We start from the raw sequence: 15,164 nt of genomic DNA, 5'->3' as shown, positions 1-15,164 counted from the left end.
AACCAATGAAATGTGCCCTGTGCCACTGACTGCAACACAACCCCAAAGCATGATCGATCCACACCCATGCTTCAGAGTTGGAGAGGTGTTCTTTTCCTGGAATTTGGCACCCTTTTTTCTCCAAACATACCTTTTGTATGTTCTCCCATGAAGGTCATAATTTGTTCAGGTGTCGCTGGATAGTAGAACAGTGCACCACCACTCCAGGGTCTGCTAAAGCTTTCTGAAGGTCTTTTGCAGTCAAACAGGTTTTTTTTTTAATTTGCCTTTCTAGCAATCCAACGAGCAGCTCTTTCAGAAAGTTTTCTTCATCTTCCAGACCTCACCTTGATCTCCACTGTTTCTGTTAACTGCCATTTCTTGATAACATTACAATCTGAGGAAACAGCTACCTGAAAACACTTTGCTACGTTCTTGTAGCCTTCTCCTGCTTTGTGAGCATCAATTATTTTATTATTCAGAATGCGAGGGAGTTGCTTAGAGGAGCCCATGGCTGTTGATTTTAGGGACAAGTTTGAGGAGTCAGAGAATTTATACAGCTTTGAAATCTGCATCATCTGACCTTTCCTAACGAAGAATTTGAACAAGCCACAACTCAATAAGCTAATTAAGGTCTGGAACCTTGGTAAAAGTTACCTGAGAAAAATGTATTGGGGTGCCCAAACTTTCGCATGGTGTTCCTTTTCTTTTTTCACTCTCCAATTGTACAAAACAAAAATAATACACAAATCTTGCAGAAAACGCTGAAAAGAAATGTGTCGTCTTTACCTTTATGCCTTTTGGTGATCAGTTCATCTTCTGCTCACTTAACTATTCACAGTAACAGACATTTTCAGTAAGGGTGCCCAAACTTTTGCATGCCACTGTATAATCCATGTACGACAAGATTGAGTGGAATAACTTTTATTATATCCATATTCACTGGACTTTGAGAAACAGAGCATTTTTATTTTTATTTTTAGCAAATTCAATAAATTAAAACTTTATACCAAATGTCCAACAAAATAATTTCCGCTTAGAAAGTAAACAAACCGGTGAAATGACAGGAGCAATTTGTGAAAAATGCGATAATGATAATTCTTGGGAAAAAAAGATACATTCTTACCATTAAATACTTTTATTAAATATTTTGTTGCTTTTTTTGTATTTTTTAGGGTTTTGTTTTCGAGTAGAGTTTTTATTTCGTCCTCGGTTGCTTCAGCAAAACGTGCCACCATTTTGTTTTTCTCTACTCACGGTATATGAGCTGATATCAAGCTTGTAGTAGTCGAGTCCAGGACTTGGACTCAAGTCTGACTTGTGCCCTAATTTTAAGGACTCGTGACTCGACTTGGACTTGAGCACTGATGACTCAGACTCGTGCATTAACTGCATTCAGACTCGTAAATTGGAGACGAGGACTCAGATTTTTTCAAATAATAATTTGGCATAAGATATTTATATCGACAGTGGTGCTTGAAAGTTTGTGAACTCTTTAGGATTTTCTATATTTCTACATAAATATGACCTAAAACATCATCAGATTTTCACACAAGTCCTAAAAGTAGATAAAGAGAACCCAGTTAAACAAATGAGACAAAATATTAGACTTGGTCATCTATTTATTGAGGAAAATGATCCAATATTACATAGCTGTGAGCGGCAAAAGTATGTGAACCTCTAGGATTAGCAGTTAATTTGAAGGTGAAATTAGAGTCAGGTGTTTTCAATCAATGGGATGACAATCAGGTGTGAGTGGGCACCCTGTTTTATTTAAAGAACAGGGATCTATCAAAGTCTGATCTTCACAACACATGTTTGTGGAAGTGTATCATGGCACGAACAAAGGAGATTTCTGAGGACCTCAGAAAAAGTGTTGTTGATGCTCATCAGGCTGGAAAAGGTTACAAAACCATCTCTAAAGAGTTTGGACTCCACCAATCCACAGTCAGACAGATTGTATACAAATGGAAGAAATTCAAGACCATTGTTACCCTCCCCAGGAGTGGTCAACCAAAAAGATAACTCAAAGAGCAAGGCATGTAATAGTCAGCAAGGTCACAAAGGACCCCAAGGTAACTTCTAAGCAACTGAAGGCCTCTCTCACATTGGCTAATGTTAATGTTCATGAGTCCTCCATCAAGAGAACACTGAACAACAATGGTGTGCATGGCAGGGTTGCAAGGAGAAAGCCACTGCTCTCCAAAAAAAAAACATTGCTGCTAGTCTGCAGTTTGCTAAAGATCACGTGGACATGCCAGAAGGCTACTGGAAAAATGTTTTGTGGACGGATGAGACCAAAATAGAACTTTTTGGTTTAAATAAGAAGTGTTATGTTTGGAGAAAGGAAAACACTCCATTCAAGCATAAGAACCTTATCCCATCTGTGAAACATGGTGGTTGTGGTAGTATCATGGTTTGGGCCTGTTTTGCTGCAGCTGGGCCAGGACGACTTACCATCATTGATGGAACAATGAATTCTAAATTCTCTCTCTCTCATTATCTGTAGCCGCTTTATCCTTCTACAGGGTCGCAGGCAAGCTGGAGCCTATCCCAGCTGACTACGGGCGAAAGGCGGGGTACACCCTGGACAAGTCGCCAGGTCATCACAGGGCCGACACATAGACACAGACAACCATTCACACTCACATTCACACCTACGGTCAATTTAGAGTCACCAGTTAACCTAACCTGCATGTCTTTGGACTGTGGGGGAAACCGGAGCACCCGGAGGAAACCCACGCGGACACGGGGAGAACATGCAAACTCCACACAGAAAGGCCCTCGCCGGCCCGGGGGCTCGAACCCAGGACCTTCTTGCTGTGAGGCGACAGCGCTAACCACTACGCCACCGTGCCGCCCTGAATTCTAAATTATACCGGCGAATTCTAAAGGAAAATGTCAGGACATCTGTCCATGAACTGAACCTCAAAAGAAGGTGGATCATGCAGCAAGACAACAACCCTAAGCACACAAGTCGTTCTACCAAAGAATGGTTAAAGAAGACTAAAGTTAATGTTTTGGAATGGCCAAGTCAAAGTCCTGACCTTAATCCAATCAAAATTTTGTGGAAGGACCTGAAGCGAGCAGTTCATGTGAGGAAACCCACCACCATTCCAGAGTTGAAGCTGTTCTGTATGGAGGAATGGGCTAAAATTCCTCCAAGCCGGTGTGCAGGACTGATCAACAGTTACCGCAAACATTTAGTTGCAGTTATTGCTGCACAAGGGGGTCACACCAGATACTGAAAAGGTTCACATACTTTTGCCACTCACAGATATGTAATATTGGATCATTTTCCTCAATAAATAAATGACCAAGTATAATATTTTTGTCTCATTTGTTTAACTGGGTTCTCTTTATCTACTTTTAGGACTTGTGTGAAAATCTGATGATGTTTTAGATCATATTTATGCAGAAATATAGAAAATTCTAAAGGGTTCACAAACTTTCAAGCACCACCGTACATTAATTTTTATACTAGTTTCATGCAAGAGAATGCACATTCACCTGTTCATACGTCATGTTCAAGAACCTCTTTATCAGATGGAGTCTTGTTCTCGGACTCGACTGGGATCAAAAGTGGACTCGAAATTTTCTTTAATGACTTTGACTTGAACACTGAGGACTCGAGACTGGACTCGGACTCGAGGCTTAGTGACTCGATTAAAACACTGGCTGATAGCCTAGTAGTACAGTAGCCAATCAGAGTGCACAACTGCTCATATCCAGTGAATGTGGATTAAATAATGAATGTTAGCTAGGTCCTTTATCATTTCTCTTATAACAGCCAGTGCACAGTGTCTTTAAGTTAAGACAAACAAAACACAGCTTGTCATCTTACTGAGAACCAGGAAAGTCCTAAAGACCTTCCTGTGGCAGAAAACCTACAACCTTACCCTGGTATAAAGTGCTGAAACTGGAGACTCCTTCCAAAAACGTGAAATAAATGTTTCCTTCGAGAAAATTTCACAAATCAGTGATTACATTTTTCTTTCTTTGTTAAATACATTAAACACAGTTAAAATCTATTTATTATTATTAGTCTTAGATTATACACCTTCCTGTGGACTTGTATAATGCTGTGTTAAATAGAGGACTGTAATGGGCAGCGACAGTATAACAGGGCAATGCATATCAATGATGGCTTTCTAGTTCAAACTGAAGCATGATGTGACACAATAAATCATCTCTCACACACACACACACACACACAAAAAAAAAAAAATCCCATCTACAAACTACCCAGTATTACCAAAACCAAGGGATACTCCAGTTAATAAGAAGCTTGATCAGGTCATCCCATAGGCATTTGAAAGCACAGTTTGTTTCATGTTCACTTTCAGGATAGTTTTGCTTAAAAGGTTTCCTTAATAGCAGCGACTGCTTTGAAACACATACAGTGGGGCAAAAAAGTATTTAGTCAGTCACCAATTGTGCAAATTCTCCCACTTAAAAAGATGAGAGAGGCCTGTAATTTTCATCATAGGTATACCTCAACTATGAGAGACAAAATGAGGAAAAAAATCCAGAAAATCACATTGTCTGATTTTTAAAGAATTTATTTGCAAATTATGGTGGAAAATAAGTATTTGGTCAATAACAAAAGTTCATCTCAATACTTTGTTATATACCCTTTGTTGGCAATGACAGAGGTCAAACGTTTTCTGTAAGTCTTCACAAGGTTTTCACACACTGTTGCTGGTATTTTGGCCCATTCCTCCATGCAGATCTCCTCTAGAGCAGTGATGTTTTGGGGCTGTCGCTGGGCAACACGGACTTTCAACTCCCTCCAAAGATTTTCTATGGGGTTGAGATCTGGAGACTGGCTAGGCCACTCCAGGACCTTGAAATGCTTCTTACGAATCCACTCCTTCATTGCCTGGGCAGTGTGTTTGGGATCATTGTCATGCTGAAAGACCCAGCCACGTTTCATCTTCAATGTCCTTGCTGATGGAAGGAGGTTTTCACTCAAAATCTCACGATACATGGCCCCATTCATTCTTTCCTTTACACGGATCAGTCGTCCTGGTCCCTTTGCAGAAAAACAGCCCCAAAGCATGATGTTTCCACCCCCATGCTTCACAGTAGGTATGGTGTTCTTTGGATGCAACTCAGCATTCTTTCTCCTCCAAACACGACAAGTTGAGTTTTTACCAAAAAATTCTATTTTGGTTTCATCTGACCATATGACATTCTCCCAATCCTCTTCTGGATCATCCAAATGCTCTCTATCAAACTTCAGACGGGCCTGGACATATACTGGCTTAAGCAGGGGGACACGTCTGGCACTGCAGGATTTGAGTCCCTGGTGGCGTAGTGTGTTACTGATGGTAGCCTTTGTTACTTTGGTCCCAGCTCTCTGCAGGTCATTCACTAGGTCCCCCCGTGTGGTTCTGGGATTTTTGCTCACCGTTCTTGTGATGATTTTGACCCCACGGGGTGAGATCTTGCGTGCAGCCCCAGATCGAGGGAGATTATCAGTGGTCTTGTATGTCTTCCATTTTCTAATAATTGCTCCCACAGTTGATTTCTTCACACCAAGCTGCTTACCTATTGCAGATTCAGTCTTTCCAGCCTGGTGCAGGTCTACAATTTTGTTTCTGGTGTGCTTTGACAGCTCTTTGGTCTTGGCCATAGTGGAGTTTGGAGTGTGACTGTTTGAGGTTGTGGACAGGTGTCTTTTATACTGATAACGAGTTCAAACAGGTGCCATTAATACAGGTAACGAGTGGAGGACAGAGGAGCCTCTTAAAGAAGAAGTTACAGGTCTGTGAGAGCCAGAAATCTTGCTTGTTTGTAGGTTACCAAATACTTATTTTACCGAGGAATTTACCAATTCATTCATTAAAAATCCTACAATGTAATTTCCTGGATTCTTTCCCCCCATTCTGTCTCTCATAGTTGAAGTGTACCTATGATGAAAATTACAGGCCTCTCTCATCTTTTTAAGTGGGAGAACTTGCACAATTGGTGGCTGACTAAATACTTTTTTGCCCCACTGTACCATAATATACTGTATTTATCTCTAACTATATCTATTGAACGGTGCTGTGCAAAAGTCTTCGGCACATGTGAAGAAATTCTGTCGACCAAAATGAAATGTTTCAACATAAAAAACCCAATAAACTATACTCAGTAAGGCATAATAAATGAAACAAAGTCAATATTTGGTGTAAGATGACCCTTTGCTTTAAAAAAAATAGTAGTCTCAGATACAGTGGTGTTTGAAAGTTTGTGAACCCTTTAGAATTTTCTATATTTCTGCATAAATATGACAGATATGTAATAGTCAATCATTTTCCTCAGTAAATAAATGACCAAGTATAATATTTTTGTCTCATTTGTTTAACTGGGTTCTCTTTATCTACAGTTAGGACTTGTGTGAAAATCTGATCATGTTTTAGGTCATATTTATGCAGAAATATCGAAAATTCTTAAGGGTTCACAAACTTTCAAGCACCACTGTATGTTGTACATCACCCTGGATAAGATTGTCTGCTAAAAGCCATTAATTAATGTAATGTGTGTGCATTATGAATTGCTTTTCTGCTCACCATGGTTGTAAAGAGTGGTTATTTGAGTTACTGTAGCTCAAATCATAACTGTCCTAGTTGGAAACATCCTGAAAGTGAGTTGAAATAAACCTGAGAATTCTATATTTGATATACCAAATTGATTTATATTTCATTTCATTTCAAATGATCTATAATTACACAAAACGGTGTTTAGTGCATGCGTCCTGTTGAGTATCACCATGTCTTCAGGCTGTGGTGTTAGTGACGGAACTGGAGGGAGGCTGGTGAGGGTGGTGATGGTGGTGGTGGGGGAGTTAGGAGTCTGTGGTTAGGAGGTGTTAAAGTCAGTGGGTAAGGAAGAGGAGGGGAAGAGGGTGGGGCAGGGAGGGCAGTGTTTACAATCTACCTGCACCTCAGTCTGAGTAGACTGGGGCAATGCAGTGAGTGATACAGTAACATCTTCAGGTGATGTAGTGGGCAGGGAGTCTGGCTCATGCTTGGGCATCTCAGGGATGGATTCAGGGATCTTCTCAGTGGTCACATCTGGAGTTGTCGCAGCTGTTGTGGGTTCTGTTACAGTTGGCGTTATATCTCGTTTGAGATACTCAAGCTGAGTGGACACCTCAAGAAATCCCGCCTCAAGAGCTTCCGCCTCTTTCCTCTTCTTCCGAGACTCTTTCTTTCTGCCTTTTTTTGAACGGTCCTTCTTCTTTTTGTTCTTTTTGCCCTTTCTGCCTTTTTTCTTCTTTGGTGGCTCCGGTTCGTCACCTTGCATCACGTCATCAAGGCTGGTGGGTTTGGTCTTTAGTGAAAAGGGGGTGGAGTTTCAGGAAAGAGATGAATGGAAAAGAATAACAGAGGAATGAAACATCAGAGGTGCAAGTTGACAGTGGAGAGAACACCGATAAACCCGCTGTCTTATTATTACATACCACAGTAATGTGACACCAGTCATGGAGTATTCAGGTCCCTAAATGAATTCATTTCTAAACCATCAGTACAGCAAAGCTTCTCAAAACAGCCCTGATTGAAATAAATGTGCTTTAATCAAACAAAGAATGAAACAAGAGCAGGGTTTGTCATCAGCAGAAATTCAATTAATCAGTGCAGTAATGAATAATGATCATGTAGCGCTGTAGTAAGATACAGGTTGTGTATTAGGGCTGTCTGTCATGCTCCACCCCGGACTTCCACTCCGAAGATTTACTATCATCAAGGTTAGTTTTTTCTTTTTTATCAGACATCTAGTTTTTAGGTTTGTTTACCTGACATGTTTCGACGTACGACTGCCGTCTTCCTCAGAGTGTCACCGGATGTTGTTGGTGACGCATCTTATCAGCTGATGTTTCCGAAGGCGTGACCTTCCTGTCTGGTTTGACAGGTCGGTCACGCCTACTACTGTCTGTTCGTCCCCTGCAAGATGGCACTCCAGGTATGGGAGAGCATGTATGCTCCCTCATCCCGGTTGATGGTCCTCGGGCTCCGCTTTCGGATCTCCATGGCCTCCCTGATCCAGCGCTGATGTTTATTATCTTCTGTGCGGATGACTCTGGCATTCCCCCAGTCCATAATATGATTTTCCCTTTTGCAGTGATCTGTTATGGCTGACTTATAATTTTCCTGTTGTGCCTTTTCTTTTATTGTTCGGGTTTGTCTTGTAGCTGTCTCCTTTTCGCACTCTTTCTTATGTTCATTTTTCCTTGTGTTGAAACTCCTTCCTGTCTCCCCGATGTAAGTTTTATTGCATAATTGGCATGGAATCTCATATATGATGTTGCATCTGTTGTCCGGATGTATTCTGTCTTTGGGATGAACCAGGATCTGACGGAGTGTTGTGTGTGGTTTGACAGGTGTGTTAATGTTGTATTTCCTCATTGCTCTTTGAATGCGTTCCGTTATTCCTCTGATGTATGGTAATGTTACTACTCCCCTGTGTTCTTGTTTGTTTGTTTGTTTTTTCTCTTTCTTCTGTGTTTTTTTGTTCTTGACCTGTTCTGCCCCTTTGGATATTGCCCATTGTGGATATTGACATGCCTTCAGTGCGTGTTGTATATGTTGTTCTTCCTGTTCTTTGTCCTGTGGATCTGTAATTATTGCTGCACGTTCATGTAATGTTCTGACTACTGATATTTTGTGCATTATGGGGTGTTCGGAAGTCCAGTTTAAATATTGGTCGGTGCGTGTGGGTTTTCTATGTACTTTTATTTTGATGTCCACATCTTCTGTGTGTTGTATTTTTAAGTCCAAAAATGCTATTGACTGCTCCGTTTCCTCTTCATGTATGAATTTTATATTACTGGTATTGTCTATGGTGTTGAGATGGTCGGTAAGTTGTTGAGTGTATCCTCTCTTCACTTTTTCCAGTATGTCATCCACGTAACGTTTCCAGAGTGTTCGTCTGTATTCTGCTGGTATTGTAGTGAGTGCTTTCTGCTCCAGGTCTTCCATGAAAAAGCCGCACATGATGGCTGATAGTGGGTCTCCCATGGCAAAACCTTCCTTTTGTCTGTATATTGTATTCCTGAACTGAAAGTATGTGGATGTGGCGATGAATTGAAGTAGCTGAGTGATATCTTGTACTGTGAGGTTTGTGCGTTTCTTGAGCGTCCTATCTGTTTTTAATCTGTCTTGTACTACCTGTATGGTGGCTTCCGTGGGTGTTCTGGTGAAAAGAGATATGACGTCGTGTGAAATGAAAACTTCGTCTTGCTGCGCACAGAAGATAATAAACATCAGCGCTGGATCAGGGAGGCCATGGAGATCCGAAAGCGGAGCCCGAGGACCATCAACCGGGATGAGGGAGCATACATGCTCTCCCATACCTGGAGTGCCATCTTGCAGGGGATGAACAGAGAGTAGTAGGCGTGACCGACCTGTCAAACCAGACAGGAAGGTCACGCCTTCGGAAACATCAGCTGATAAGTTGCGTCACCAACAACATCCGGTGACACTCTGAGGAAGACGACAGTCGTACGTCGAAACATGTCAGGTAAACAAACCTAAAAACTAGATGTCTGATAAAAAAGAAAAAACTAACCTTATTTAATATAAGACATAATGAACGTAATCGAAAGATTACCATCATCAAGTTCAGCGCTAATCCGGATCTGGGACGGGACTTCCATCCTGCCGGCATTCACTTCCTGGTTTGCTCTGCTGTGCATAAAAGGGCCATTCTCAGAAGGGGACTTTTCCAGAACGTCTCGTTGGTTGGTTTTTAACGTCGTCCCTGTGCCCTCATTGCTTCTTGGATTTTTGCTCTCTGTGTTTGCCTGTTCTTTGCCATGGTTTTTTGCACTCATGTCTTGCCATTTTTTCATGTTTTTTTTGTGCTACGTTTTTTGTCTCCAGTTTTTTTCATGCTAGCATTTTTGTCTTTGCCTACCTCGTTTTTTGTCTGGATTATTTTGCTATTTTTGTTCGTTTACTCTTTTTGACTTTAATGAAATCATTTTTTTATTCATTGGATTTTCTGGTCTGTGTTCTGCTTTTGGATCCTAACTCACCACATCTCGCCATCCCTAACAGTACGTTCTGGCCATCATGGATCCAGCAGAACTGAACCATCTGAGAATGGCTATGCAGCAGCAACGAACCCTCCTCGGGACCCACCAACAGGAACTCAAGCAGATCACCCAGAACCTGGCCACCCTGTCCAATTCACTCAACCTCCTAGCCACACAATTTCAGCACTCCCAAGCCGTGCCTACCCCTGCCCAGCCGTCTCCAACAAGACTGCACGTTCTACTTTTTAACACAATCCTAAATAAGCAAGACTTTTTGGCTGAATGGCTGTCGTGTGACTTGAAAAACAAGAGTGCTCTGAGAGCACGATATCCCCCACTGGTAATAATGGATTAACTCTGGCAAAATGCGACTGAATTGAATGAAACTGCAATATGCGTATTACCAAGATATAACAAAGAATCCTGTCAAGTTTCATGAAATTCCTCCAAAAAGTATGAGAGGAGTTGATTTCAGAAGGTGAGTACCCTTCCCGGGACGGACGGACGGACGGACGGACGGACATCACCATGACATAATCCCTCTTCAGGCCTTTCGGCCAGCAGGGGATAAAAATTATGAGGGAAGTTGATTTCAGAAAGCAAGCACATCTTGATGAAATTGCCAAAGTACAAGTTTGTTAATAATCAAGGGCATAACTCTGGTCAAATCTGCCCAAATTAAACAAAATTTCAATATGCGTATAACTGTCATATAACAAAGCCTTTTGCCAAGTTTGGTGAAATTCCTCCACAAACTGTGAGAGGAGTTGATTTCAGAAGAACACACACCCTTGTGAAATTGTCAAAGTACAAGTTACTTAATCAAGGGTCAAAACTCTGGTCAAATTTTCACAAACGAAATTAAATCGCAATATGCGTATTACAGTCATATAACAATGCTGTAATAAGTCCCTGATGTGGGTGGAGTACAGAAGCACGGCAGGCAGGAGCTGATGTTCTCACACACACACACACACACACACACACACACACACACACACACACACACACGCGCACGCACACACTTTATTTTCCTTATTTTTCTGCTTTTCAGCTTTACTCACTCGCTGCTCATACACGCAACACACACGTGTTCTGGTCGGGAGAGCTCGCTTCTCTCTGCTCTCTCCCTCCTTTTCTATCCTCTCTCACTGCAACAACACAGACACACAACATTAATTAACCACAGGTGCGTTGACTTTGCCACTCATCTTCCCTGGAGGACTTCGCCCTCCATTCACAAACTGACGCTAGGCCACGCCCACGCTGCCGCAAGGCCTTTTGCCAAGCTTTGAGAAATTCATCCAAAAATTGAGAGAGGAAGGAAAACACACTCTCGTGAAATTGTCAAAGGATAATTTTGTTAATCAAGGCCTGTAACTCTGGGAAAATGTGACCGAATTTAACGAAATTACAATATGCGTGTTACCGACCAGTGTTGGGCACGTTACTTTCAAAAAGTAATTAGTTATAGTTACTAGTTACTTTTCCCAAAAAGTAACTGAGTTAGTAACGGAGTTACTTTGTCATAAAAGTAACTAATTACCAGGGAAAGTAATTATTCCGTTACATTTTGTTCCCCCTGAAAAAAAATCTAATTCAATTAGTGTAATCATAATAAAAGTGAATGTTAAATGTGTTTAATGACTGAAATGGACACTTAACAGAACCAGTTAGTAACGTTATCTACACTATATTAATATTTTTGTGGGACAATGTGAGATAAGACATCTATCAAATGTAATATATTTTTGTAGTTATTAAAATTATGTTACTAATTACTGGCCACTGACGAGGACAAACGCTTTGTTCCTCGACATAATGTGCATTGCACGTAAACACTTTTGCCTTTTATTTCAAGTAATGAAAAGTCCTGGCTGTATTTCCAATGTGAAAGCGCAGTGCTGGGCTGACCGCTCGCCATCGCTGTGTCTTCCGATTGAAAGAGCGCGCAGTAGTGCAGTAGGCGTGGCCTACCTACGTATGTTGTCCAAATCTACTCTGATTGGCTTACTGTGCCGTTGTCTCGTGTCTCCCCGCCCCACACTAAAGCAGAGTAAAGAAAGGCTGAGCGAGCAGCGTGCCAGATGAGAACAGCTTTAATAAAGTAACGCATAGTATTTTATTGTAAGTAACAGGAACGGCGTTATAACGATGTAAAAAGTAATTAGTTAGATTACTCGTTACTAAAAAAAGTAACGCCGTTAGTAACGCCATTTATTTCTAACACCGTTATTCCCATCACTGTTACCGACATATAACAATGCCTCTTGTCAAGTTTTATGAAATTCCTCCAAAAATTGTGAGAGACGTTGATTTCAGAATGTGAGCACCCTTCCCAGGACGGACGAACGGACGGACATCACCACAACATAATCCCCCTTCGGACCTTTCGGCCAACGGGGGATAAAAAGTATGCTAGTTATCACATTTTTTCACATTTTTTTAAAATTGGGAAAAATAAAAAAATGTTTAATAATTTTATTTTAAAAGTCATTTACTATTATTATTATTATTATTATTGAAGTCCAGCTCTTTTCTCTTATGGAGCCGAGTTCATCCCTTGAACTTGGGGCAATCATAAGGGTGTGATGGATTACTTGATGATCGGGTCCTCCTCAATATGTGAGCAGTTCCAAGGGGGATGATCTTCTGAAGCTCTTCCATTATGATGTTCCTGGGGATTTGTTGGTGTACTTTTCCATCCCCTTCTTGATGAGCCCAAGAGCACCTATGACCACTGGTACTGTTGTGGTTCTCATGCCTCACGTTCTCTCTATTTCTATTTCTATGTCTTTATACTTGGAGAGTCTTTCAGTTGTTTTCAAGGAGGTGTTTCTTTCTGTGGGGATAGACATGTCGATGAGCAGACAAGTTCTCGCCTTCTTGTCTTTCACTACAATATCTGGTCTGTTCACTATGATCTATTTATCAGTTTGGATCGGCATGTCCCAGAGTATAGTAGACACTTCATTTTCGATGACTGTTGACGGTTCGTGTTCGTAGTATTTGTCTTGCACTTTGATGTTGCAGTGTTTGCAGATTGCCCAATGGAGATATGCTGCTGCCTTATTGTGCATTGTATGTACTCTGTTTTGGCAAGTTCTGGGCAGGGGCGGCATGGTGGTGTAGTGGTTAACATTGTCGCCTCACAGCAAGAAGGTTCTGGGTTTGAGCCCAATGGCCAACAGGGGCCTTTCTGTGTGGAGTTTGCATGTTCTCCCCATGTCTGTGTGGGTTTCTTCTGGGTGCTCCAGTCCAAAGACATGCAGGTTAGAGGTTAATTGGTGGCTCTAAACTGACTGGGAGTGTGAATGGTTGTTTGCCTCTACAGTATGTGTCAGCCCTGTGATGACCTGGCACCTTGTCCAGGGTGTACCTCGCCTCTCGCCCATAGTCAGCTGGGACAGGCTCCAGCTTGCCTGCAACCCTGCACAGGATAAGTGGTTACAGATAATGGATGGATGAATGGAAGTTCTTGGCAGCCTGAGACTAGGAGGTCTATTGTCTCATGATGATTGCAAATTCTTCATGCTGGGTTGGTGCCGTCTTTCAGAATCTTATTTCGATAGTAATTCGTCTTGATGTGTTGATCTTGGGCAGCAATAATGAATCCTTCTGTTTCTGATTTAAGGCCAGCTGTTCTTAGCCATTTGTGGGTTTGCACTTGGTCTACCTCTTATCTTTGGTTCTTTTTTTTGGGTACTGTCCATGTAGAGGCTTTTCTTCTCATTTGTTCTTAAGTTGTTCTAAAGCTTGATGTTTAGCCTTCATTTTTATTCTCCGAGCATAGCTGGTAGTTGGCTCATTATTATTATTATTATTGTTATTATCATCAAGTTACATATGTCGTCAGCTGTCCATCGCTAGCGATGATGACTGCTTCATTAGGATGCACAGAAACGCAGATGGGCCGCGAGGCCCGCACCAGAGCGACAGAGTCATCCGCAGCGGTGGCATGAATGGCCTGGTTGAGCTGCTACGGAATGTCTGTTTCGTGAGCCCTCATATACTCCCTTTGACGCTTGTCTTCAATTACAGACAGAGCTTTTAACTATGTTTTTCCATGTTACTCTATCTGAGGCAGCCCTTTCCCACGTCTGATCGATAACTCTGACATTCATCATGTTCCTCTTCAAGACGTCTTTGTACCTCAGTTTCTGTCCTCCTTGTCTCCTCTTTCCTCAGCTCAGTTGTCTGTAGAAAACAGCTTTGGGTAGTCGCATGTCAGACATGCGCCAGATGTGTCCAGTCCAACGAAGCTGGGAGGCTGTGATAAGAGCTTCCACGCTTACTGTATTGGCTTGACTGAGGACTTCTACATCGGGGACCTTGTCCTGCCATCTTATTTTGAGGATTTGACACAGGTGTCAGAGTTGTAGCCTGGTCGGTTTCTTGGAAGTGTTTACGGTAGAGTGTCATGCATTCAGTGGTGTAAAGCAGAGATGATAAGACTATGGTGTTGTATACTTTCAACTTGGTGGTTCTCTTGAAGTCATGGCGAGACCATAGTTGCTTTTGTAATGCACCGAAGGCTTTTTTTTTTGTAATGCACCGAAGGCATGTCTGATCAGTTTGTATTGGTAACTGCACTGCCTAAGTAGATGAAACTCTAAGAATTCCTAAGAGGCGTTCCATCAACCAAAACACCGTTGGCCTGTGGTTCAGGTGATGGGTGGTACAGGAGTTTTGTTTTCGTGGTGTTGATTTTCAATCCAAAGAGGGTTGCAGCTGTGGCAAAGCGATCAACGATTTCCTGCATGTCGTCCAAATCTGTTGCTACAAATGCAGAGTCGTTTGAGTACAGCAGTTTTTCCATGCAAATTTGTCGAGTTTTGGTTGAGGACTTGAGTCTGGCAAGATTGAAGAGTTTGCCTTCTGATCGAGTCCTTTATCTAGGTTAGTGCCCATAGTCTCTAGGACTATACGTAATTCATTCCCAAAAGACTCGTGTAGCTAAATCTTCAATGGTGGCTATTTATTGCACTATATAGGTTATGTTCCACCCTATGTAGTGAGCATATAGAGTGAAAAGAAATCATTTTAAAAATCAGTTTTAAACTGTAGGGACATATAACTGATAAATATTAAATAACTTTTTTTTTTTAATGTCCAAAAACGAACTAATTCATCCAAACAGTCACTAAATCTAAAATGGTGG

At 41.6% G+C, this 15,164-nt stretch overlaps 1 protein-coding gene across 6 annotated transcripts in view; it reads right to left on the bottom strand.

Annotated features, from left to right (window-relative positions):
• col5a3a (collagen, type V, alpha 3a) overlaps positions 1 to 15,164 on the bottom strand; it is a 243,094-nt gene that overhangs the window by 156,078 nt on the left and 71,852 nt on the right. For 3 of the 6 annotated variants that reach the window (XM_060942576.1, XM_060942581.1, XM_060942580.1), the window contains one exon: positions 6,904 to 7,299. The exons of 1 other annotated variant lie outside the window; for it this stretch is intronic. In XM_060942576.1, coding sequence (XP_060798559.1) covers positions 6,904 to 7,299 — 396 coding nt within the window. Of the gene's footprint in view, positions 1 to 6,903; positions 7,300 to 9,576; positions 9,612 to 15,164 lie in introns of those variants that run through there. 2 more of the 6 variants (XM_060942579.1, XM_060942577.1) reach the window with 2 other exon arrangements.

Source organism: Neoarius graeffei, chromosome 16 (assembly GCF_027579695.1).
Source record: "Neoarius graeffei isolate fNeoGra1 chromosome 16, fNeoGra1.pri, whole genome shotgun sequence".
Taxonomy (NCBI): domain Eukaryota; kingdom Metazoa; phylum Chordata; class Actinopteri; order Siluriformes; family Ariidae; genus Neoarius; species Neoarius graeffei.
The sequence above is the reverse complement of the archived record's forward strand: the minus strand, read 5'-3'. Positions and strand labels throughout refer to the sequence as shown.